The sequence below is a fragment of the Ceratotherium simum genome, chromosome 16 (genome assembly GCF_057802395.1).
Source record: "Ceratotherium simum simum isolate JZ-2026a chromosome 16, ASM5780239v1, whole genome shotgun sequence".
Taxonomy (NCBI): Eukaryota; Metazoa; Chordata; class Mammalia; order Perissodactyla; family Rhinocerotidae; genus Ceratotherium; species Ceratotherium simum.
The window spans coordinates 30,592,532-30,619,539 of NC_141915.1; the positions used below are offsets into that span (position 1 = coordinate 30,592,532).

Below are 27,008 nucleotides of genomic sequence, written 5' to 3' on the forward strand. Positions count from 1 at the left end.
CATTCTTTGTTTTTAACATTATTGAATCTAACTGAATTGTTCACTGATGGAGTACTGAAAAGAATTTTTTTTTTTTTTGAGGAAGATCGGCCCTGTGCTAACATCTGCCAATCCTCCTCTTTTTTTGCTGAGGAAGACTGGCCCTGGGCTAACATTTGTGCCCATCTTCCTCCACTTTATATGGGACGTCGCCATAGCATGGCTTGACAAGTGGTGCGTCGGTGCACGTCCGGGATCTGAACCAGCGAACCCCAGGCCACCACAGCGGAGTGCGCGCACTTAACCACTTGTGCCCCAGGCCTGGCCCCTGAAAAGAATTTTCAAAGAAAGATCTCTAGGTGATTTTAGCATGTAACTTGGAAGGAGTTTAAGAAATTGACTGATGTTGCCAATAACCTAAGTCCTTCCATTCTTAACTACTTACATAAATGAACAAGTTTTCTCAGGACTTTACATCTATAAAAACAAAAAATAGGTCCAGAATTGATGTGGATCCCTGTCTCATTCAGCTATATTCATGCACAGAGACTTGGACTAATTAAAAAAAAAAACACAGCTCCACATATTTCATTAGGAGATATGTTTCCATGTCCATTTTATTTTCCTTATTTAATAATTATGCACCAAAATGTGCGATGTTTTATGCTATTTTTATCAATTGTGTACCACTACTTATAGTAATGATAACTCAATCCAAAAGACCTAGAGCATTAGGGTCACGGTAAAACAAAACTTAAAAAAATTTTTTTTCAATATATCTACTGACTGCAAGATATTAGCCACTTACTAGTCCAGTGACCTTGGGGAAGTTACTTAATCTCTCTGATCTTCCTTTTTTTAAAATTTTCAAATGGGAATAATACTAGTTCATAATTCATACCTTTGTCATGAAAACTTGGAAGCGTTAACATATTATGTGGGCAAATGGCATGGAAATTCAAATGACGTAAAATTTCTGATTTACTGACCTACAGGTTAATAAGAGCTCTTATTTTTATATTTTAAAATATGGATGGTGGTAGGTATTAAACTGCTAAGGTATTTAAATTCCACTGGCTAATTTAAAAGAGTGATTAATGGTTTTATTTTAAAATGTCAATATTTGCAATATGCTAGGAATTACATCTTTTGCAACTCTTGATGATGAGAAATTGTGTCAACTAAATGTATGGGGAGTTAGTGTTTTTTGGAATTCTTTTACATATATAAGCAAACATCTTAGAAGACCATTGCTGAGAAGTGCTAAGAAGCACTACAAACCCAGAGAGTTGCCGAAATTCAGACCCTACGTAGTGCTGAGTAGGAAAGAAAGAAAGGCACTATTACATTTATGCGCTTCCCCAGCTTTGTCGTGAACAGAATTGAATCAACCCGGCCCCGCGTTCCTGCCCTTCACGAAGGCTGTAGTAGCCACTTGCCACCGATAGGTGGCACACGTTAAAAGGCTCCAGGGGGGCGGGCCGCCCGAACACGCCTCTCTGTAGCCCTGTGGTGTCTCTCGGCTTCCGTTGAGCATCGAGCAAGATGGCAGCTTCCGAGACGGTTAGGCTACGGCTTCAATTTGATTACCCGCCGCCAGCCACGCCGCATTGCACTGTCTTCTGGCTTCTGGTCGACCTGAACAGATGCCGAGTGGTCACGGATCTCATCAGTCTCATTCGCCAGCGCTTCGGCTTCAGTTCTGGGGCTCTCCTGGGCCTCTACCTGGAGGGGGGGCTTTTGCCCCCCACCGAGAGCGCGCGCCTGGTCCGAGACAACGACTGCCTTAGGTGCGCGCGGGGTGGGCCGGGCGGCGGGCCGGGGACGCGCGTGCGCATGCCCGGGGGCGCCTGGGCCCTCTGGAGCCCGCGAGGGGGTGGAGGAAGGGGTGGGGGTGGGCATGGGGTGGGGCTGTCAAATTGTATTCGTGAACCAAGAGATTCTGATTAGTCTAGTCAGGTCTGGGGCTCAGGAATATGCATTGTAACGGCCTTCTTTCTCCGGGATGCTTCTGATGCAGCTGGTTGGTGGACCAAACTTGGAAAACCCCGGATCTCGTGTCTGGGCAGGGCGCGTGTTTCTTAAAGCTTGATTTAGGAAACCATCACTTAGCCAGGCGCTGTTTTACTTGTGCGTGATGCAGAAGTGCCTGAGACCCGGCCTTCCCTTGGCGGCTCGCAGGGTCAGGTGCAGGAGACCCACGCAAACCGAGGAGCAGTCGTGTTTTCTTCATAACGTGCAGGTTGTCCATCCTTATGCTCCTGGATAGCCCCTGAGACTTCTGATGGTTGTCATTCTGTGTCCCACTTGGGCGTTTTGTGGTTCACTTAAATAGGTGTTGGGGACTTTTTGGGTTGTGAATTGGGAAACAAAATAGTTTTAAATATGCTTTTGGAAATTTTTAAAAATTGTACTGAGATGAGTATCGAGGAGCAGTTGTGGTATGAATTGCCCATGTGTGGTTGATTTGTCTCAATAAAATGGTAAGACGTGATCATTTCAGTTCAGATGCATATCTTGGACTGATTTATTCAGGGCTTCTTTTTAAAGCTTAAGCTACAGTGAAAAAATTCTAGAGTTGTGAACCACGCTACTTCCTCTTGCTTGCTCTTTGTTGAATATTCCTTTCCCCAGAGCATGTCAGATTCATAAGAGTTCTTCAGAACATCAGGGAATTTAATTGGAACAATTACTACATCTTTGAGTGTGTGTGTCTCTCTCTTAAAATCAGGAATGCTATGACTTATTAATAATGTTTAGCTGTTTCTAATGACAATTTGAAATAAATAGTCCAAATTTCATAAAGAGTTCTTTTTCCTTTTTATTCACTGTGAAATAGATCTCCATTTTCTTTGCAATTCAGGGACTATTTAAATATTACAGTTGTAAGGGCTGCATTCTCTCCTATCAAGTTTACTTTCTAAACTATCCCCTGCCTAATGAATTAATAACTTGCTGCTAGCTAACAGCAGTTATACTTCAATGAATCATCTGGGCATCATACTCTTTATAATGAAATTAACAAGGTCAAAAGCGAACTGTGGAAGCTGTTTTAAGAAATACATACAGCACAATGGCAGGCAGAATTCCTCCTAAACATTTCAAGTGCACAGTTGCATATGGCAAGAAATACCTCTGCAGCTGGCTTCAGTGGTAAATGGGACAGAACTTAGGAAAAAATTGAATTTGGACAAGTTTTGTATGTTTTTGCAGTGTCGTGTCCCCAGTCATTTTCTGTCTTCCCCCGACAGACTCACTTTTTTTCAGAACAGAAGAAAACATATTCTCTTTTCTCAAAGGTACCTAGTGTTGTTGTAGTAGGCGAAAATAACTAGTTTCTTGCTTCTGTATGTTATCTTGTGTGATGCCGGCAGTCGGACTGGACAATTATACTGGGTTATGCTGCTAAGTGCAGAAGATGGTTCAGAAAGGAGAGACCGTTATGGAACACAAATGGTCAGGAAATTTAGCAGTACCTTGAAGAGTGGGTAGGAAATGTTGGATGGCCTAGTTGTGGAGGCAAAAGCTAGCCCAACTTGGTAAAGAGACGAGTCCGACCAGCAAAAGGATACCGTTGGGACTGCTGGGAGTACCGAGAGAAGCCTGATGAGGAAAGGGGGAGCCAGGTTGTGGGAATCCTGAGAAATAACCTGAGAGGGTCAAGAGGCATCTCCACACTTGTATGCCAGGGCTTTTTCCTTACAGCCCATTCTCTTAGGCCCCCAGACTCTGACTTCCTCTGCTCCCAGGCTGCTGACAGTGAGCTCCTGAAGGTGGTCTCCAACTCTCCTGGAAGGAGGAAGGGCCCGCATTTTGCTTGAAGCGCCCGTGTTAGTCTGGTAGGGCTGCTATAACAAAATACCACAGACAGGGTGGCTTAAACAACAGAAATTTATTTCTCACAGTTCTGGAGGCTAGAAGTCCAAGGTTAAGGTGTTGGTAATTTCATTTTTTTCTGAGGCTTCTGTCCTTGGCTTGCAGATAGCTCCCTTCTTGCTGTGTCCTTACATGGCCTTTCCCTGTGCATAGGCATTCCTGGTGTCTCTGTGTGTCCAGATTTCCTCTCTTATAAGGAGACAGTCAGATTGGATTAGGGCCCACCCTAATGGCCTCATCTTAATTTTATCATCTCTTCAAAGGCCCTGTCTCTAAATACAGTTACGTTCTGAGGTACTGGGGATTAGGGCTTCAACATGTGGATTTTGAGGGGACATAATTCAGCCCATAATACCCCCTGAAGAGAGCTTCTCAGAGGCCTGGCCACAGCAACTAGTTGGGAGAGCAACCAGCTGGAGTGGAGATCTCTCTGTTGAGTCATTATGTCAGGAAACAAAATGCGTTCTCTGTTTCACTCTTTTGAGTCTCTGTGGCACTTAATACTTGATTAAATATTAGACATGCATTCTCATTTCATTTTGCTGTAATTAGTAGCTCTTTGGGTAGCCAGTCAAGCCCCTCTGAAATGCCTGTGAGGGCTGGCACGTCTGTGGGGGCTGGCGCGTCTGTGGGGGTTGACATGTCTGTGAGGGCTGGTGGTAGGAATTAAGAAGACAGAGTATCTGAACCAGGCTGACGGCAGTTTGGTTTCCTGAAACCTTGAGTGCCAGAGAAGATACCTGCCATTAAGGTTGCCGATCCTTGTGCAGCACTAGGTCTCTTGACCCTAAATGTTGTTTTGCAGCATGCTAATGGTTTCTGGGATATAGAGTACTGAGAGCTGTTCTCTCTCACTGAGGAGCATGTGTGTCTAACGCCCGTGGGTAAATAGAGACCAGTGGAAGTTAGGCCTGGCTGCTTTCGTCCTGGAACATTTATTTGTAGTCCCTTCCCATTCTTTTATTAAAACAAAAACAAAAAAAGGCTTGTTCTTAAAAAAAATTATCCTTCAAAATAGTTCAAGCTAAAAAGTTTCTTATTTCTCTTCTCAGTACTCTTCCCACACCCCACTCTCCAGAAGTATCCTCAGTTAAGTTTGGGGCATATCTTTCCAGATCTTTTCCATACATATGCAAAAATAGGTACTTATACTTTTAAATACACGTCATCATAATATACATCTTGTCCTGCACCTCACTTTTTTACCTGATGTATCATGGATAGCTTTCATTTTAGTGTGTCTAGTATGTGATGTGCATTCTTTCTATTTACTTATTTATTTATTTTATTTATTTATTTTTTTGTGAGGAAGATTAGCCCCGAGCTAACATCCGTTGCGAATCCTCCTCTTTTTGTTGAGGAAGATTGGCCCTGGGCTAACATCCGTGCCCATCTTCCTCTACTTTATATGGGACGCCGCCACAGCATGGCTTGACAAGTGGTGCGTCGGTCAGCTCCCGGGATCCAAACCTGCGAACCCTGGACCGCTGAAGCGGAGCGCGGGATCATAACAGCGACACCACCAGGCCGGCCCCTGTACATTCTTTTTAAATACCGTATAGTATTCCTTTGTATGATCATGTCAGTTTATTTAACCAGCCCCTTATTAATGAATAGTTAGGTTGTTTTCTTAGTTCATTTGGGCTGCTATAACAAAAATACTATAAACTGGTGGCATATAAACAACAGAATTTTGTTTTTCACAGTTCTAGAGGCTGGGGAGTCCAAGATCAGGGTGCCAGCAGATTCAGTGTCCCGTGAAGGCTCCCTGTCTGGTTCATAGATGGCACCTTCTCACTGTGTCCTCACATGGTGGAAGGGGATTAGGGAGCTCTGTGGGATCTCTTTTATAGGAGCACTAATCCTATTCCTGAGGGCTCTACCCTCCTGACCTAAGGATCTCCCAAAGGCCCCGCCTTCTAATACTATCACCTTGGGAGTTAGGATTTCAGCATATGAATTGGGGGGGTGGGGGGACACAAACATTTAGATGGTGGCGGTTGTTTTCTGTTTTTCACTGTTACCTGCTTCTGTAGTGAATATTCTTGTGTACTTGGGCAATGATTCAGTAGGATACATTCCTAGAAGAGGTATTCCTTGGTCAAATTTTAAAGTTTGATAGGTACTGTCAAATTGGCCTCCAGAAAAGTTGTACAGCCTGTATGTATGCCAACAATATGTGAGTTCCTTTTGTTCAGTATTGTGTGAAAGGTAAGAGAGCAGAGTGATTAAGAGCTCAGGGTCTGGAGTCAGATTCCTGGGTTTGAATCTTGGCTCTAGGATGCTTTAACTGCGTGCCCTTGGTCAAGTAACTTTGCCTCTCTGAAGGTGATCATGCAGGCCACTGCAGGCAGCAGCCAGACACCAGGGAGGCTGCAGGGAACAGATGGGACCCAATCCCCCCTTTCACCCTTCTTGTTGAATTTCACCTCTATTTGATGGGACAAGTTCATTAAAAACCTACCAGCTCCTGCCCTCAGGGACTAACAGCATTCATTGTATTAATAAAAATTAGAGCTAATGTTTGAATAGCACTTACTCTGAGCCCAGCACTGCTCTAAATATAGATGATAGCTCATTTGGGTACTATAATTATTATCACTATCCCCATTTTCACAGATGAGAAAGGTTGAGGTAATGATATTTTAAAATTTTAACTAAAGTGGCAGAAGGAGGATTTGAATTCAGATGATCACTTTAGCCTTGGTGGCCAGTGGGTGGGGGTGTGAGGCAGGGCAGACGGGCATGTCTGTATTTCTGTATGATAGAATCCTGGAAATGAAATTACAGATTTAAAAGGAATACCTTGCATTTTGATAATACTACCCAGTTTGCCCTGCAAAGAGTTTGAATGAGCAGTGGAGAATCTGTTTTAAAATTTTCTTGGAGTCAATTTCTTCCATCGCTAATTACACAGGTAATTGACTTCTCTTTGTAAAAGGACAGCTGCCAGCCGGCCCTGTGGCTTAGCGGTTAAGTGCGCGCGCTCCGCTGCTGGCGGCCCAGGTTCGGATCCTGGGCGCGCACCGACACACCGCTTGTCCAGCCATGCTGAGGCCGCATCCCACATACAGCAACTAGAAGGATGTGCAGCTATGACATACAACTATCTACTGGGGCTTTGGGGGGAAAAATTGGGGGGGAAAAATGGTTAAGATAGTAATTAAAAAAAAAAAAAAAAGGACAGCTGCACTTGTGGCCTGTGGTCCAAGTAGAGAAATGAGGAACATTGCCAGGGCAAGTGTGCACCCTGAAAGGAATTGGTAACTGTGGAGACCCAGGTGAACTATTTCCTGGTCTCTGAATGGCATTTTGTCTCTCAATCTTAATATGTTGCCAACTGAAATTATTCTCTTCAGGAATAACAGTGAGGATGCAATAATCACAGATAATACCTTCATGCCCAGTATCCACAGATCCATTGTCTTCAGAATGGGTGAGATGATGGAAAGGGCTGCTTTTGAAAGCCTGATGCTGTTGCAAGCTCCTCTGAAAGGCAGGGGTCCTGCGTATACTGGATGCAGCAAGTGCTGTGTTCCAGTGAATTAATAAACTGCAATGACTGAGCAGAGAGCCTGGCAACCATTTTCTAAGTTTGTTGGAAAGTTTGGTCCTAACTGGTCGTCTCAGAATTGAAATTTGAATCATAGCATTGCTACAAGTAAAAACAAATGGATCAAGAATGTCAGAGAACAATCCAATATTCTGGAAGTTCCCAAAAGTTTTTAGATTCACAGGATGCCAAGCTAGCTTTTGCCAGTTTAAGAATGACTTCCTTGCTGCTAGATGCTGAGGTCCATGGCTGGGAACAGTGAGTGATGTGTTTTTATAATTTAAATCCCTGCTTCTTCAGAGTTTGATTTCTCTCTTTATCCTACTCCTGATATCAGTAGCTTTTATTTTACCTTGATTTATATGTGTCTGTGTATTCTGAAGAATAATTGAGGATTTTTTTCAATTACCACATTGAGATAACTCTGCAGGATTACTATACTTAAAAAAAATTTAAAGAATGCTTATATCTTCTTTTTTTTTTTTTTTAAAGATTTTATTTATTTATTCCCCCCCTCACAGCCCCAGTAGATAGTTGCATGTCATAGCTGCACATCCTTCTAGTTGCTGTATGTGGGACGCGGCCTCAGCATGGCCGGAGAAGCCGGTGGGCGCCCGGGATCTGAACCCGGCCCGGCAGCAGCGCAGCGCGCACACTTAACCGCTAAGCCACGGGGGCCGGCCCTGCTTATATCTTCTTATTCATCAATTGTAGTTTATTTTAAAATATGATTGTCTACATCTTTCCCTGGTCACTGAAAGAACTTGATGAAATATATAGCTGGATGTAAATGTAGTGAAAGTATAGTGTGGGTTTTCAGCAGGGCATTTTTAAGCACCCACTATGTGCTTGACATTGGGAACACTCAGCTTTCTGTCTCTGGGCTGCATGTGATAGAATTAGCCATTGCCAATTCGTGGAGGAACAGAATTCCTTTACTATAGTGTAATAATTTTGGACGGAGTGTGTGTTAGTCCTGGTTCTCCAGAGAAACAGAAGTAATAGGAGAGGATGTAGGTAACTATTTAGATATAGGTGTAGGTATGAGATTTGTTATAGGGAATTGGCTCATGAGGTTATGGAAGCCGAGAGGTCCCAGGATCTGCATTTGGCAAGCTGGAGACCTAGGAGAGCCGATGATCAAGTTCTAGTCCAAGTCCGAAGGCCTGAGAAACCAGAGAGTTGATGGTCTTGAAGTTCCACTCCTAGTCTGAGTCTGAAGGCAGGAGAAGACCGAAGTCCCAGCTCAAAGATAGTTAGGCAGAGAGAGCAAATTCCCCCGTGCTCAGCCTTTTATTCTATTCAGGCCTTGACTGGGTTGGGCGAGGCCCACCCACTTTGGGAAAGGCAGTCTGCTTTTCGTAGTGTAGCAATTCAAACGTTAATCTCCTCCAGGAACACTCAGAGACACACCCAGAACAATGTTTAAACAAATATCTGGGCACCCCATGGCCCAGTCAAGTTGACACACTAAATTAATAAACACAAAATGTGATGGAATTTTATAATGGCTGTCACTACCCCGGAGAACATAATTGTTCAGTATTTTCCTATTTAATTTAATTTAAAATAAAAATGAAATCTGATTTTAAAAAAAGCAGCCCACACTTAAAAACAGAAATAGATACTCAGCATTATCACCATTTGGGGTAGGCAACATAGTAGTGGAAAGATTGTGAACTTTGAAGTTAGACAGACTGAGGTTTGAATCCCATTTCTGCTGCTTATTAACTGCTGGTCTTTGCTAGTGACTTGTCGGAACTGTAATTTTGTGATCTGCTTTAAAATGAAAGATACCTAGTTCATGGTGGTGTTTAGATTAGAGAAAATGTATAGAAAGTGTTTGGGATGCAGTAGATATTCAATAAATAAAACTAGTCATTTGAAAGTTGACCTTAAGTGATATCATATAGGCCATTTTGTCAGAGTCTTTTGTCCTGAAGTGATTTGACGTTTTTCATTGCGTGATGGCAGTGACAGTTGGCAGTCATCTCAGTTTGTAACTACGTCCTGGAGACGTGCTTATGAATTACTCACTCTAGCTTTCTCTCTTGTTCTTTTGATAGAGTTAAATTAGAAGAGAGAGGAGTTGCTGAGAATCCTGTAGTAGTCAGTAATGGTGACGGTACTCATTCGTTACCTAGAAAAGCAAAGAAGCGGGCATTTAAGTTGGAGGAGGATGAAGAAACTGAACTAGGTTACAGAGACTCAAAGAAGCATTGGAAGAGGCAAGAGAACAATAACAATGAGAGGACCTTGGATCTAGAACCAAGAGCTGTCACAAATCAGAGTGTGAGGAAAAAAAACAAGAGGAAAAACAAAGCCACATATGGTGTAGTGGATGATGATGACGAAGAGACCAAAAGAAAATCACCAAAGAAAAAGGAGAAATGTGAATATAAAAAACAGGCGAAGAATCCCAGGTCTTCTAAAGCACAGACAGTGAAAGAGTGGACCATGCAGAAGTGTAGTCCTCCAAAGGGTTCTCCTGCTAGAAACAGCCTTGTTAAATCCAAAAGGAAAGGAGGCGTGGGCATTCCTACAGAAGAGGGTCCCAGTTCCTCCTCAGAGTCTGAGTCTTATCACGAATCAACCAGTGATGGTCTCAGCAATGCCATCTTGGAGGTCAGAAATTCCTCAGAGAAAACATCCACTGAGTTATCAAAGGAAGGACCCTCTACAAAAAACACAACTGCAAACAAAGTGGCTCCTAAAACTGGCTTTAACTCTACCCCCACCAAGGGCAAGACAACCAGACCATCGTCTTCTAGCTCAGACTCTAGTTCAGAGTCAGACGACCGATGTGCGATGTCAAAGAGCGCCCCGGAGCGGGCTGCAGGTTTCTCAAAGACAGGAGGCGTCTTTGCAGGAAGAGGTTGTCCAGGTCCAGGGCCATCATCACAGACTCCAAATGCTACTGGATGGAAGCACTCTGACTCAAATGGAGGCAGACAGGCTCCTGGGCCTCCTCCCAATGTGACTCTCCCCACCAGTTTGGGAAGAGGTTGGGGTAGAGGAGAGGACTTTCTTTCTTGGAAGGGAGCTAGGGGTCGGGGCCTGCGGGGGAGAGGTCGAGGACGAGGGCACGCTGTTTCCTGTCTTTTAAATAGAAATGCTGACTATCAGAAGCAGCAGCAATTAAATGAAGTGATAACAAATTCATCTACTATTATCCAGGCAAGTATTATTTACTGTGAGTTTACCTCTTCCGTTTTCCACACATAGTGTGTCGGGAGTTGATGCCGTGGGTTCCCAGTTTCTCACTAGTTACAAGTCACCTGACTAATACTGTTTTTCAGAATCCAGTAGAGACACACAAGAAGGACTACAGTCTGTTACCACTGTTAGCAGCTGCCCCTCAAGTCGGAGAAAAGATTGCATTTAAGGTATATTTTAAAACAACAACAAAAAAGATTATTCCCCCTCCAAGTGAGCTTACTCATTAGCAGATCAGGTTAAAGATATTTATAAAAATGCTTCCATGATCATATCTTTCGTGTTCTCTTGTCTAGTTCAGTAATGGTTTTCGGAATGAATAAAAATGGCTTAGCCTGGTGTCTGGGACATAGCAAGGCTTAATGAACAAAGGCTATAGGTATCACGAGAAAACCCCCCAAAACCCAGGAAAGCTCTCCCACTGGAACCCTTGTTTTGCCACAGGTTCCTGGTAGGGCTCCCGCAGTGGTGGAGTGGGCACCCCAACACTGCATGTGTTCTCAGGGGTCGGGGAGAGGAGCCACAGGGCTTGTGAATTTGTGGGCTTTTTCTTCTTTTTTAGCTTTTGGAACTAACATCCGATTATTCTCCTGATGTCTCTGACTACAAGGTAAGGCTGTTTATTTAAAAACAATTGTGTCAGTATATTAAAGAAGCTAAAGTTGTATTTAATACTGCTAATATGGATAATATAGTTTTTTTTGAGTAAGTAATGTCATAAAGTAGAAAATGAGAACATCAAATTGTAAACTTTTTACTAGTATCACTTTGAGATCTCCCAGTGTTATTTTCCTTAGACTTTGAAAGAATATAGAATGAGAATGATGAGTTTAATTTTTTTTAGTTATTTTTTTCTGATCAGCTTAGACATACAAACTTATTTGAGTATCCCTTCCCCATGATCCTAAACTTTGAGAGAAAATAACAAATAGCTCTCAGCCAGAAAATTTTATTATTTTCATCATAAGAATCTATTTTATATATTTGTGAATTACTACTGATATGGTCTGATATGGTTTCTTTTGCATTATCAGTTAACCACAGGTAATTCACAAATATTATCCTTGGCATTTACTCATTTAGTATCTGTATGAGACTTCATATTGGACTATGAGCTTTATCACACATCAATAAAAGCGTGACTCAATGAGATTACAGAATTACATGTTTGCTTCCCTTTTTCACTCATTCAAAATTTTGTTGAAAATCTTGTTAAAATACATACTTTCTTATTTTGTTGTAATATACAGAATGTAAGTCCATTTTTAAGAAGTTATAATTGGTAATATTAATATAGTAATACAGATAAAGTACAAAGAGATTTGATTTAATCTGAGTTGATACCTTGGAAGACTTAAAATCTTGGTAAGAACATTTTTTCAAAAGCAGGCTAGAAGAACAATCAGTTCGTGAAGGGATTTGGTCGGTTAGTTCTGGGTAATTGGTGTTTTATCATATTTTTCATCTTCTTAGCTGTTTATTATAGGTGACCATATAATTTATCATCTAAATGAGGAAACTTGTGAGTGAAAAGGATTAATATTATATCAATAATTATACTGGAAGGACATGTGAACAGGCCTGTCTTGGCAAACCAGGTTGTTTTGTCATGCTACCATAGATAACTAATTTAATTCTGTGATGTATGAGGAAATGGAGATAAATATAGAATTGATACGTCCCACAACCTCTACAAATTGTGATTCTAGGTGATATTGATTTTTTAAAATGCATATTAAATGGATGTTGGTCATCATAGTTATTACCTTGGAAAGCTGTCTGCTTTATTTCTGGCTATTTTTAGAACTTTTTTGAAATTGCTTTCAAAACCATTTCGAGAGTGGATATCAATCCCTCTTTTTTACTTTGACCTCGAGTGTTGTTATCCAGCTTGATCACTGGCTTCATCATTAAGCTTGTCTTCAAAAGTCAGATCTATCATCAGAGAATGTTGTCTCCTCGGCCCCTAACCTGTCTCATTTGTACCTGTGGGATTTTAATTTATGGAAGTGACTGAGGGACAACACAGAGAAATCAATGCTATTGAAAGAGGAATTTATTACGTACATTTCCCAAGAGAAGGGGGAATGCCACGGCACCTCAGGGGAAAGCGCCTGGGTGTAGGCAGGAGGCAGGAGCAGGAGTGAGGGGAAAGCCTAGGCCAGAGCCTTTAGTGGGCTTTCCTTGGGCAGGCAAGGCAGGGTGGGGAAAACGGTGTAGGATCGGCTAGTTTGAATAATTAGCAGGGTTTGGGCTATAGGGGTGGTCCCTAGTTGTGTGTACCTGACCATAGGAAGATTTAGACCAGGGGAAATACTGGCTTGGTGTGTGGGAGTTTTATTTCCCCTACATGTTGATTTATTTTTAAATGTTTTTAATTGAGATAAAATTCACATAACATAAAATTCACCCTTTTAACCATTTTAAAGTGTACAGTTCAGTTGTTTTAGTATATTCACAATGTTTCACAGGATGACTTTTGACTTGGACTTTTATTTTTGAAAGGAAGGAAAAATATTAAGCCACAATCCAGAGACCCAGCAAGTAGATATAGAAATTCTTTCATCCTTACCTGGTGAGTCTTCTAGAAAAGAATTTGAAAATTTTGGCTCTTCATATCTAAATTGATTTCTAAATAGCTTTTACACATAGGAGCTGCTCTCTTCACTGGCTGCCTTGATTAACTGGCGCTCTCCACTACCTCTGTCAGCATAAAACAGTCCGGGGGGTGGGCCTGTGCTCCCACTAGTGGAGTTGTGTGTCTACTAAGAGTTGTTGGATTTGTTCCCAAAGCTGTTAGGCAAGTTGTTCTTATTACTGTAAATATGTAATTTCATAAAAATTACATAAACTGATGAAAATTGATTGCAAAAAGAATTATTTCTATGAAACTTAAGTTGAATGCTGACTCAGGAGCGTTACTAAAAAATTTGCTATTGAATTGTGTGTGGGTGGGTCAGCTATCAGAGATTGGGAGGAATTCGGTAACTAGGAAGCTTCTGCACTTAGATTGCCTTGCTAGTTTTGCATTCTGGCATCACTTTAAAAAACTCCAGACTGGAAATGGTGGAAATTGCAGACATACATTAAGAATATGGTTTATAAAAGAAGGACAGCTCTAGTCCTTGGACTCATAAGACTGACTCAGCTCTGTTGCAAAAGATTGGCAAATGCACATACTTCTGTGTGTTAAGTCAAAATAAAATGTCTAAAGTGTATGTGTATACACTCACACATTATTTTAAATGGTTCCCTGCTTTATCCCTGATTCACCGCACCCATTATTGGTTCTGAAATCCTGGAATAAGAAGGCTTTTACTGTATATGGCTTAACTTGGATTGTGTTGTAGGCATCCCTTGCCAGAGAGCAGGGGAGATCTCTTTCTTTAGCAGACTCTAAGGGAATTAATTATCTTCTATTTGTGTTTAAATAAGATAGTCAGTAGAAGATTCAAAACTCCAGTACACAAAAATCAGTCAAAAGGGTGTTTCAACAAAGTCCCTTTCTGATTAGACATAACTTACACTGGTTTTCCAGCTTTCTTCTGATTAGGTTTCATTTGAAGAAATCCCCCTTCTCAGGAAGGATGGGTAGAGAAGTTTGTCCATGGTCACATTCCATGGACACAGCCTGATCACCGCTTATCAGGTGATTGACTCTGATGACGTTCAGTTAGAACTTTTCTTCTTTAGGGCATCAAGAAATGGCTTTATCTGTTCTCTATGGAAATGTGGGTAGTCCTCACTTTTCATGGATCTGATATACATGAACTTCAGTTACCAAGGTTTAGTTCAATAACACCAGTCCCCCAACGACGTTGGGTATGTTAACTGTTAACTGAGTAATTGCACAAAGTACTGCTAGCTCTTCAGTCCACAAGTCACTGTGTAAATAACAGACCGTCATGATCAGTGACCAGTCGCATCACTTCTTTCAGTCTCTTGGTGATTGGTCACTGTGCATCTGTTACTCAGTTCCCGTACACACAGCAAAGTGTGTAGTTGTGCTACCTCCTTGTCTCGGTGATAAACCTACGTGACATTTTACAAAAATGCATAATTGAAATAGGAAGCGGGCCAACCAACAAAGGTGAAAGCACAACAAAGAAACAAAAAGCAAACATGCTGGAAGTGACATCCAAGTAGAATTTCAGTGGAATTATACAAGAAATAGCTAACCGTGGGAATGTTGACTCTGCGGTTTGCGTGAACTTCTTACATAAATGAGGAAAGTGGTTGTGACAAAAGGGATGAAGATGTCCCAGGAGTGACATCAGCAAAAAAACTTCACAAAATTGTGAAAAAGAAACAAACTCTCAGAGCTATTTCATGACATTAAATGCTCAAAGGATAAAATATTGAAAGCTGATCCAAACTTAGGAGTATGACAGCTCTACAAGGCATAGAAGAAATTCTCACTCTGTATCGTTACATGACAAGAAGGCAAGTGCTGTTCAAACTACCCTTGAAAAGTGTCTTACAAGAAAATAGAACACTTTAATTCTCAGTGTTTCTAGTGTTTTAAATTACAGTGTACTACATAAATATTAGTTTTACAATTTTTTCATTTCCCTATACAGTGAAGGTTTTAATGTTTTGGTAAAAATTTTTAAAGATGGTCAGACAATCATAATTTTTCCCATTGATTATTAAGATTGTTTCGTATGATTTCAGCCTGCGTGGTCATTTTTATGATCCCACATTACCATGCAAAGTGAGGACCACTCTATTACCAAGTAGTAAGCCTGTGTAATTTCTGAGAACAGAGCAAGATATGAGAATTTTGCAGAATTCATATTACCTTCCCCTGTTGAAACATATCAATTATCTTTTGGGATTATCTTGTGGTTGCACATTCTTTTCTGGGAGTACGAGTGACAATGTATCACGCTCGTTTCTTTTTGATGAAGGAAAGATTGTCTCTGATAAATGGCCAGGAAGCTCCCATCTGCTGGTGCAGGGTTTTCTAAGGGCCTCTTGTCACTGAGCACTCCATGCCTTCACGTGCATACCCAGCCTCCACATCAAGGGACAGTTTGTTTGTGGTTGTTTTTCTAATGATATAAATTCCCTGTAGAGGAACATTTTCGCCACTGGGAAATGACTTATTGCCTCTGCCTATCATCTGGTTTCAGCCGTGAAAGAACCTGGGAAATTTGATTTGGTTTATCACAATGAAAATGGAGCTGAGGTAGTGGAGTACGCTGTGATGCAGGAGAAGAGGGTAGGTGCACTTCTCTTGGGGTTGCTTGGTCGTCCATTCTCTCTCGACTGGTTACTGGTGATCTGGAAAGTGACATGGCAGCTTCCTGAACTGCCTATCTTAAAATCACAAAGGATCATAGGCCCTGGGGATCTCTGTCCTGCCTACAGGGTGACAATAACAGTGCCAAGTGCCAAGTTAGGGCACCACCTTGGACCCAAAGAGGCTACTTGACAAGATGCACAAATAACAAACTCTTTTTTAAGAGTATAGAGTTGCATAAAATCATAGTTATATAAGGGTTTCAGTAGAAAAGAGTAACATATTTTAAAAACTTTTTATTGACATGTACATTCAGAAAGGTTGCCAAAAGCATATAGCTATAACAGTTTTCACGAATGAACTTACCCATGTAACCACACCCAGATCAAGAAGTAGGACATTAACAGCCCCTCTGGAAGTCTCCGTCATGTCTCCTTGTAGTCAGTACTACCCCCTAAGTGTTCCACAATTCTGACTTATAACAGCATAGAGAGTTTTGAAGAATGACATAAAATGATGATTCTATCTTTTGACTTTGTTTAAATCCTTCAGTTGCCATTTTAGGAAGTATGTGGTTTAGAGCTTTTTAGGTAGCCAGACTTCCAGAGTTGCTGGCAATGGCTGGCTCGTTAGGCTATGCCAGCATTGAAGTAAAAAGAATTTATATTTAAGAAAATGCTTCCTCTTAAGGTGTTTATATTTGAAATGTTGTGGATATTATTCTCTAAGTTTCAGTAATGCAAACTCTCACTTCATCTGAAATGTAAACTTGTAGAAACTCTATCCAGACTGTATGTTTTGCTTTGTCTTTAGGATAGATGACACTCTTAGGGATTTATTCCAAAAACACATTTTTGGGGTCTGTGGTACAATCAGCAGATTTGGCCGTCTCTGGTGCTTCCGTAGTTGCAATATATGCAGCCCCACTTTTTTGTTGAAATGTATTCTTGGAAACTGCATTGGAAAATTAAACCTTGGAGGCTGTCCTCTATGCCTCGTGAAACAGAGGCCTGAAGTGGGGCCTGTAATTACCTTTTGTGACACTAGGTGGCCCTCGTTATTCATCCATATGGCCAGGTGTTAGAGTTTGCTTTCTCTTGGTAAAATGTGAAATACCTCCCATGTTTAGGCAGCACGAGATAAGAACCACAGAGCTGTGCAAAAGGGCATCACAGTCTGGTGATAACCCTTCTGGGCCACCTCTGCCTCCTGAGAGGTCTGTGGGCCGCCTGTCCACAGACACTTGTCGGGCAAATCCTCCTGACCCCTTTGGAACCAGCTGCCCCCACAGCCCCTGCTCTAAATCAAAGAAAGATGGATTATGTTTAATGTAAAATTTAGCTGCATGCTAGGTAAACAAGTTCTTATACCTAATTGAACTCAGTTTACTGGGACTCAAATTATTCCAGGTCTTCAACCATTCTGTACAAATGGAAATTTACTTGACTGAAGTTGTTAACTGACCGAAACCTATATGACCTCCAAATAAAGTCTCTAAACTGAATGCCTTGTGTTTTTCCTCAGATCACTGTTTTTTGGAGAGAGTTGATTGATCCAAGACTGATTGTTGAATCTCCGAGTAAGACATCAAGGACAGAGCTTGCCTGAGTGTGACCTCTCCACCTCATAGTCTATAAATGTCTTGTTTGTGAAAGTGACTATAACCTGAACTTTAAAAAAAAAAAAAGATTTGAAAGTTGTATGCATTTGTTGTCATCTTCACTTTACTGCATAGGAAAACATCTACCTCATCATTTAAAGTAACATGGGTGTTGCTTTTGTAGCCTCCCCCACCCCCTTTTCAGGTTTAATTTTAGTAACAAAATTTAAAACATGACATTCCCTGCAGGCATTGTTAGTTACCAATAGGTATGGTTTCTTCTCTTTTTATATATTTTTTGACCATCGAGTAGCCATCATCAGTAGGAGTTTATAATACCGAGGAGTACAGGAAAGTGCTGCGTATCTTGTCTCAGTAAGTTTTATTAAGTAACATTTTAAAACATGAAAGCATGTTACTTGACCTAATTTTTTAAATTTGAGTTGTTCCATTAAATGTGGAACATCTTATAAATTTAAAGTATTTTATACTTGTAATTGTCAAGAATTAACAAGTAGTTGGGTTTGTGGCAGGCCGTGAATTAAGGAATCCTTTCACATTTTTCTCAACTTTAAAATTAAGGATTCTCAGGGCCATGTGTAGAGCCATGTGTAGAGCAGAGAAAGCAGAGCTCTTATGTGTGTGCCAGGGGAAGAACTGGTTCCACTTGGCTGAAAGGATTTCCTGCGAGTTCAGACCAGGAAATGTGTTATCTTGCTACAAGATCCCAGGCACCTAACCGAGTGTGCTGGAGAGAGGATCTTGAACAGAGACTTCCTTTTCTGTGATTATTCAACACAAAGCTAAAATGGCTAAATATATACTGTGAAATTGCTTTCTTTTAACAAAAGATCAGATCCCTCCTTCAGCTTTGCAGATTGTTAAATAAAGTCATATTGAACTAAACTTCCATGCTGAGTCATCATGTTTAGTTGAGTATTGCAGATCGCTATCTTGTTTTATGATAATGTGAGAGATTAAAATTTTCCAGAACAAGAAGGTTTGCCTAGACTAAAGAGTCTGGTGTTGCAAAGTTTAGTCCAGCGGAGTTCATTAGATTATCATCAGGGAAATGCAAATCAAAATGCAAATCAAAACCACAATGAGATATCATCTCACACCCAGTAGAATGGGTGTTATCAAAAAGACAAGATGTAACAAGTGTTGGTGAGGATGTGGAGAAAAGCGAGCACTTATGCACTGTTGGTGGGAATGTAAATTGGTGAGCCACTATAGAAAACAGTATGGAGGTTCCTCAAAAAATTAAAAATAGAACTACCATATGGTCCAGCAATTCCACTTTTAGGTATTTATCCAAAAAAAATGAAAACACTAACTTGAAAAGATATCTGTCCCCTCTCCCCGCCATGTTCATTGCAGCATTATTTACAATAGCCAAGTGTCCATCAGTAGGTGAATGGATAAAGGAAATGTGGTTTATATAGATAGATAAAATTCAGCCATAAAAAAGAATGAAATCTTGCCATTTGCAACAACATGGTTGGACCTTGAGGTCATTATGCTAAGTGAAATAAGTCAGGCAGAGAAAGACAAATACCATATGATCTCACTTAGATGTGAAATCTAAAGAAAAACAAAAAAACTGAACTCATAGATAAAGAGCACAGATTGGTGGTTGCCAGAAGTGGGGGAAAGGGGTGGGTGAAATGGGTGAAAGGGATCAAAAGGTACTCCAGTCATAAAATAAATAAGTCATGGGGATGTAATGTACAGCATGGTGACTATAGTTAATACCATATTACATATTTGAAAGTTGCTAGGAGAGTAGATCTTAAAGTTCTCATCATAGAAAAAAAAAACTTTGTAACTACGTGTGGTGATGGATGTTAACTAGACTCATTGTGGTGATCATTTCACAATGTATACAAATATTGAAACATTATGTTGTACGCCTGAAACTAATATAATGTTATATGTCAACTGTACCTCAATTTAAAAAAAGTAACTAGTAAACATTGACTAGTCCAAAGGGAAGTGTAGACCTCAGGGTGTTTTCTTCAGATCATAATCAGTTTATGAATCATCCTTTTCCTCTATAATGGTGTTTTTCAAACTATGAAGAGCAGTCTACTAGAAGGGTCATGATATCAATTTAGGGAGTCATGACCTGCATTTTGAAAAATGAAATACAATAGAATAGAAAAATAAGTAGTGCACCACATCCAGTAAATTTGTTTGTTTTATGAAACAATTTACATATAGCCATGTGTAATGTAAATGTATTTCTTTTTTTTTTTTTTTTTTTTTTAAGATTTTATTTATTTTATTTTTTCCCCCCAAAGCCCCAGTGGATAGTTGTATGTCATAGCTGCACATCTCTCTAGCTGCTGTATGTGGGACTCGGCCTCAGGATGGACGGAGAAGTGGTGCCTCGATGCGCACCCGGGATCCGAACCCAGGCCACCAGCATCGCAGCGCGCGCACCCAACCACCAAGCCACAGGGCCGGCCCGTAAATGTATTTCTTACTACTTGAAATCAGAGATGTAATTGTCAGATGGTATTCCAGGAATGAGAGAGAAGAGCGGAGATGAAAACAAAGGGGCCAGGCAAAAAAGTACGTGCCAGGGGCTAAATCTTTGCCTCCCTGCTCCTGGGCTGGTGGACCAGCACTGTTCTAGATGAGGAAAATAGCAAGTATGCAGATGCCAGCTATTATTATTATAGGATTATTCTATGGGCTTAATGTAGTAACTTGTCTGACTCCTCTCAACTCAATATTGAATAAACTTGCCAAAGACCACCCAACCAGAAAAGGGAGAGTCTAGTGTAATTTGAGAGCAGTATTCTTTTTCCCTGGGATGTTATGATGGCTGTCCCTAAAGTGGCTCTGTCCTGGCCTGAGTGTAAGCAGCGGTAGGGTGCCTTCTTCTAGTTTCCTCCACTGCTGCTTTTGTCCTTGGCAACAGGAACCTTCTGGCTAATTACCTTTTTGCCATCACAATTCGGTTTTGTCCATCTTCAGGTTGTCTACTCACCATTAAGTTGATTAAATTCTTTTTTTTTAATTGAATGTTTATTTTTATTATTTTTTGTTTGGATTAAAAAAATTATTTTAAACTGCTTTTTTCATGTATAATTGATATACCAAAAACTGCACATACTTAATGTATTCAATTTGATGAGTTTGGACATATGCATACACTCGTGAAACCATCATCACAATCGAGGTAATAGACATGCATCATCTCCAAAAGTTTCCTCCTGCCATGATTTTTTTGTTTTTGTTTTTGTGGTAAGAACACTAAACATGAGACCTACACTCTTAATGATTTTTTTAAGTGTACCATACAGTATTGTTAACTATGTTACACAGCAGATCTCTAGAACTTATTCATCTTGCATAACTGAAACTTTATACCCATTGAACAAGAACACCCCACTCCCCCCTACCTCTAGTCTCTAGAAACCACCATTCTCTGCTTCCATGGGTTTGATTATTCTGGATACCTTACATAAGTGGAATCATGCAGTATTTTTCCCTCTGTGACTGGCTTATTTCATGGAGCATGATGTCCTTTTGTTCCTCCGTGTTGTTGCATATGGCAAGATTTCCTATTTTAAGGCTGAATAATGTTCCATCGTAGGTTTTTACCACATTTTTTTATCCATTCATTCGTGGATGGACATTTAGGTTATTTCTACATCTTGGCTATTGTAAATAATGCTGCAATGACCGTGTCACCGTTAAGTTCTAAACTGCTTTAGCTCTCAGATGTTCAACTCTGTATAAAACGACTCTGACCCTGACTTCAGCAGTCCAATATTCCACTGGACCTTTTTCCCCTGCTTCTGAAACCTTCAAGCTCTCCAACTCCATTCACATCGCTGACAGGGTTGGTCTCTTTTTTGCTATCCTCATCTTGGATACCGTGGTGGTAACTTCATTACCTGTTAACTTGTTTTTAGCTACGTCCAAACCTGGATTGATTGGAGCATTCCCTCCCTACCACTTTAACTGTTCTGAAGGGATGATGTCACACAAACTTCTTTCACAGGTGAAAGTACTAGCCCACTCAAAATGTAGGTACTATTTGGTTCTAATTTTCGCCTTCTTTATTTATACTTGAAAGATCTTTCCAACTTTCTCCTTCAACCCATAGCTTCCTTCCCCCATGTCAAGTAGACAGCTCTTGCCGTTCACAAGGTCGGAGGACTGGCAGGAACGTGTGCTCCCTCACTCCCTCTTCTCATTCCCTTCCTTTCACAGTAATGACTGTACTGGTTGGTTTTTCTTCCTCGGTGACTGTTCTCAGCTCTTGCTCTCAAGGCCTGCTCTATCAGTCTAGATCCAGTCGTGACAGAGAAACCACACAGTAATTCAAACAAAAAGATCAATATAAAGAGTTACTAACTACAACAGGGATTGGAATAATGAGGGGCTGGCTATTAAGAAATAAAGAGAACTCTAAACAATATAGGAATAGCAGATATGAGGAGCAGCACTACCCTTGGGGCTGAGAAAGAGTCCCCAAGGAAGAGCCCCCAACACCCCTATCCCCGGGCTGTGATCAGACCTTGTTGAGAGGTCGTGGCCATCCTCACTGAAGGGCAGAGACCTCACTGTGATGCTGCACCAGCAGAACTTGCTGGAAATCCACCATCTTTCAAATGCTAACACATTTAATTATACAATATTTAAAAATTACATTTATTAATATTGGCAAATATCTGATCTCATCAGAAAATCTTTTTTAGGTATTGGGAAGCTTTCAGTTCACTATAGCATTTTCAAGTTTTCCAAAATTCTAATTTTTGCTTGAAAGCTCAAATTTTTTCATTGGCAACTAACACTGTCAGTTGTTCTCCTTGAAGTGAGAGGCTCACTTCGTTCATTGTCAAGAAAATATCTGCCAAGACCCATGTCTGAATGACCACAGGTTTTCTGTCAATAATGATTTCAAGTAACAATGGTGGTCCATGAAAAATGTGGGCAGTTCAGCTCATGACACAACAATTGCACGAGTGCTTTTCCTTGAGGCACCCATTGTACTTTAGTATGCAGCAGCAGATGTGCATGATTTAAGGGTCACGATTTAATAACAATAATTGTCTCTGCTCCATCAAGGACATTCTTAAGTACAACGGTTGTTTTTGTTTTTGTTTTTCTACTGTGAGCACCAAGTACTGTGAGCCAAGTGGTTCCACTGGCTAGATTCTTGCTGAAGTGCAGCCGTTCATTGCTTTTGCACCATCATTGCAAACATCAATGCAGTGAATAGACAAATAACATCTTAGTAGTTTTGACTTCATGGACCCCCTAAAAGTGTCTTGAGGATGTGCAGGAGTCCACAGACTGCACTTAGAGAACTGCTGACATAGTGGAAAGAAAACGAGTTTTGAAGTCAGAGTTGGGTCCCCATCCGAGCTGGGTGACGTAGGGTCAGTATCTTCTTTTGTGGAATGGGCTTAACCCACCCATAGACATTTTATAATGAGAAGTCAAAATAATGCTTGTAAAATGTGATGTTCTGGAAGTGTTGTTCTACTCTTAAGCCTCTAATCAGACTCTCAAGAGGCTAATTAATAAACTCCAGCTCATTAACATTCAGGAAGAAAAGTCACAGCTTTAGCATGTGATAGTATTAGCATGTGATAGTCTTCACGGCGGATTCATTTCACTTTGCAAAAGTTATACTGCTTTCGTCAAAAGCATATTTGCATCCTGCCTAAAAATGTTCGTTCTAAAGGTTCACTGCCTAAGAAAGAGTGGAGTTACAGTCAGCACCGAGCTCTTGAAACAATTCAGGTATCTCCACGGGAATGTGACAGCCACGAGAATATCATCTCTCCTGTGTCCCAGTGGACTCAAGGGGAGCAGTAAAGCTCTGGTCTAAACCGTGAGTCTTCACTGGAATCTCTGCACCCAATCTTTGGTCACTGTAGGGTCATAAAATGTTAAAGCCAGAAGTCCCCGTCAAATATTGAAGCCCAAGCTTTACTCTGAGACAACGGACTCGGAGGAGGTGAAATAACAGTATGTGGTTAGAATGTGGGCTCTCGAGTCTGATGACCCAGGTATGAATTCTGCCCTGGTTTCTTCTTAGTCACTTCATCTTGTACAAGTTTTCTAACCTCTGTAAGCCTGAATTTCCTCATCATAGTACCCACCAGTAGGAGTGTGGCGAGGATTGAACAAGATGGTAGTGCATGTGGAGCATGCAGCACAGGACCTGGCACATAGTAAGTGCTTGATGAGACGTTGGTTATCATTTGGTTATGCTCCAAATTTTCGGTAGAACTTGAATTCTCTTCTTTTTATTTTCATCTGTTAGAAACAACTTGTGCCATATTTCATGTTATAGCTGCCATGTTTAGACTTTCTTTAATTACATCTTTAGGTAGGAGGGAGTCAGTCACCTAATTCTCATCAATGATGCTTTTATTCTGGAAGGCTTGGAGATTTCTGCTGCTGATTCCATCCATCCATTAACTCTAAACTGTTGTGTCTTACCCTAATATTTGAGTTGTATAGCTTTCCCCCAGGGCTCTAGGTATTTACAACACATGATCCCCACTTTCAAAGATGTTATATTAAGAAAACAACTCAGGAGCCAGCCCTGATGGCCTAGTGGTTAAAGTTCAGTGCTGTCACCACTTTGGTACCCTGGGTTTGCTTCCCAGTAGTGGAATCACACCACTCGTCTGTCAGTTGCCATGCTGTGGCAATGGCTCACATAGAAGAACTAGAAAGACTTACAATAGTATATACAACCATACACTGGGGCTTTGGGGAGGAAAAGAAAAAAAAAAGAGGAAGATTGGCAACAGGTGTTAGCTCAGGGTGAATCTTCTCTGCAGAAAAAAAACTCAGGTTTTTTTATTTTAAGTTAACAGGAGAGAAAAGGCATTCAGAGAGGAACAAGTGAGGGATTACAGGAACGTAAGTACAATGAAACCCCAGAAAAATGCATTTGGGATATAAGGGGATTGGTGATTAGCTTCTGTCCTCTGCAAGACACTCAGCCTAGTCGTTTTGTTGACCTTGCAGTAATGCAACCCCAGGTGTTAAACGACTGGATTCGGGAACACTATTTATAGGGTTTTGGCAGGGTTTTACCATATGAAGTGTGGCTATAAGGTGATGTCTAACTTTTTGTTTGTTTTTTTGGTGAGGAAGACTGGCCCTGAGCTAACATCTGTTGCCAAGCTTCCTCTTTTTGCTTGAGGAAGATTGTCCCTGAGCTTACATCTGTGCCAATCTTCCTCTATTTTTTGAATGTGGGATGCCACCACAGCATGGCTTGAGTGGGGTGTAAGTCCAGGATCCGAACCCACAAACCCTGGGCTGCCGAAGCGGAGTGTGCCAATTTAACCACTATGCCACTGGGCTGGCCCCTGATGTCTGATTTTTTTTAAAAAACAAACCCACCATAACAGAGTCCAAAGGCCATGGCATTGGTTGTGTTGGTTACTTATCTTGGCTAGCTTGTTTCCACTGCGACAAGTCAATTTCACTGAGATTCACCCTCAATGTCAACAGCCCATGCCACCCCGTTTGCTCCTGGGCTTTTCTCCTTGAGTCTGCCTGGTTGAAAAAAGCCTGGTTGAACCTTAAGGGAAAGGGCAGGGTGAGCTAAGTCAGGACTTGCCGCCCCAGTGGGTCTGCAAATCAGTAGCCACCACTTCCCAGGAGCTGATTAGGACGCAGGGTATCAGCCCCACCCCAGACCTGCTGGACCGGAAGCTGCGTTACCTGATCCCCAGGTGAGGTGTGCCCATGAAGGTCTGGGAAGCACTGAGTTAGAGCAGAACACAGTTGGGATATTGGCATTGCTCCCTGCTCATTAGACCAAGAAAAGTTACTTCTGCTTGACTAAACCTGGTCTCTGTGAAGCTTTTTCGTGGAGGCTACCTGGCAAGCCTGAGATTCTCTTTCATTGTAGAGGAAAAGGGGAGTGACACAGCCTCCAACAAGGGGCTGGCTCAGGGCTTTCAGGAGGCTGAAGGTTTCATTTGGGCCAGGACTGTCGCATTCAGTTGAGTACTGTATGCAGGGCATCCCGACCCTTTTCTTATCAGGGCACACATAGAAAATGATACTTGTAGGGTACTTTGGGATAAGCAAATACTGCTATCAGTGGCCAGAGGCAACCACCCAAGGGTTCTGGCTGCCCTGGAGCTAAAATCAAAGTCTTGGAACACAGGTGATGTGCGCCATTTGAGTACACAGTGTTTTATGACATGGTAGTTAGTGTAGGAGTGGAAACGGACCCAGCATGCCCTGAGCAGCCCTGAGTGCCCCCGCCCCCCACCACCACACTGGCCTGGTCACTGTCATAGCTTAGGAGAACCACCACTGCCATTCTGGCTCTAGATCAAGACACGCAGCCGGAGATGAGAAGATCGTCACACGGAAGCTTTGGAGAATAGAAATGACAACAATAGCTATGTGCCAACTGTTTTTCTAAGCGCTTTACATGTATTGATTCATTTACACAATAAGCTTCTGAGATAGGTGCTATTATCTCCCTTTTACAGAAGAGGAAACTGAGGTCCAGAGGTTAAGTTCTTTCATTCACGGTTAGCGAATGAAGGAGCCTGGGTCCAAATCCAGGTTGTCTGCTCCAGAGTCTTCTTTTAACTACCATGCTCTACCATCGCTCCAGCAGTAGAAGACTGTAGGGAAGAAATAGGTGTAGTATTAAGTGAAAAAGCAAATTGTAGCACGTTATATATTTATAGAGTATATTTCCCATTTGCATTATAAAAGAGCCTCCTGATAGGGGATATGTTTAAAAATGTTCTGGGGCCAGCCGTGGTGCCCTAGTGGTTAAGTTCGGCACGCTCTGCTTCAGCAGCCCGGGTTCAGTTCCCAGGTGCAGAGTTACACCACTCGTCTGTCAGTGGCCATGCTGTGGTGGTGGCCCACATACAAAATAGAGGAAGATTGGCAACAATGTTAGCTCAGGGCGAATCTTCCTCAGCAAAAAAAAAGTTCTGGGAAGACATCTGTGAAACTTAATAGTGGTCACCTCTATGCAGAAGGACTGATGGGAGGGAGCTTTTCACTTTTTTACATTCTTCTTCTCTGTAAATGTTTTGCCACATGCATGGTATACTTTTATAATTTTGTAGTATGTTTTAAAAGGGGTACGGTATCAGTAGGAACGGTGCTTAGGAAGACATCAGGAAGTAGAACCATGGGGCAACAAGAAATGGAGAGGTGGTAGGGTTGAGGGGTGTGGGGTGAGAAGATGATGCAGAAATAGCTACTGATATAGGCCCTGATGGAATTCCAGCAAGAAATAAGAAATCTACAGCAGACCTTGTGGCCACCATAGACGTTTCTCTCTTCCTGAGGCTCCACAGTTATCTAAGGGGACAGCGGGGAAAGAATAAGGGATCTGCCAGTGTTCCAGAAGCGTTATCCCTTCCGTGGAGGTGGAAAGGGTAAGGAGCCTCAGGGAGTCGCAACCCAGGGCCAGCAGCTGCCTCAATCATGGTGCCTCTGCAGACGTCCAGACCTGGCAGTGGCCAATTAGCCAGCTGAGATGTCGTCCGCTTCCAGGGCTGAGG

The 27,008-nt window shown here is 41.6% G+C and overlaps 1 protein-coding gene across 1 annotated transcript; it reads left to right on the top strand.

Annotated features, from left to right (window-relative positions):
* The first annotated feature begins 1,512 nt into the window (after window positions 1–1,512).
* On the top strand, window positions 1,513–18,379 carry COIL (coilin). Its single transcript, XM_004434755.3, has 7 exons — window positions 1,513–1,769; window positions 9,475–10,585; window positions 10,708–10,794; window positions 11,187–11,234; window positions 13,130–13,199; window positions 15,760–15,848; window positions 17,394–18,379. Exons 1-7 carry the CDS (start codon window positions 1,525–1,527, stop codon window positions 17,475–17,477), a joined length of 1,734 nt encoding a protein of 577 aa, XP_004434812.1. The 5' UTR covers window positions 1,513–1,524; the 3' UTR covers window positions 17,478–18,379.
* The last annotated feature ends 8,629 nt before the right edge of the window (window positions 18,380–27,008 follow it).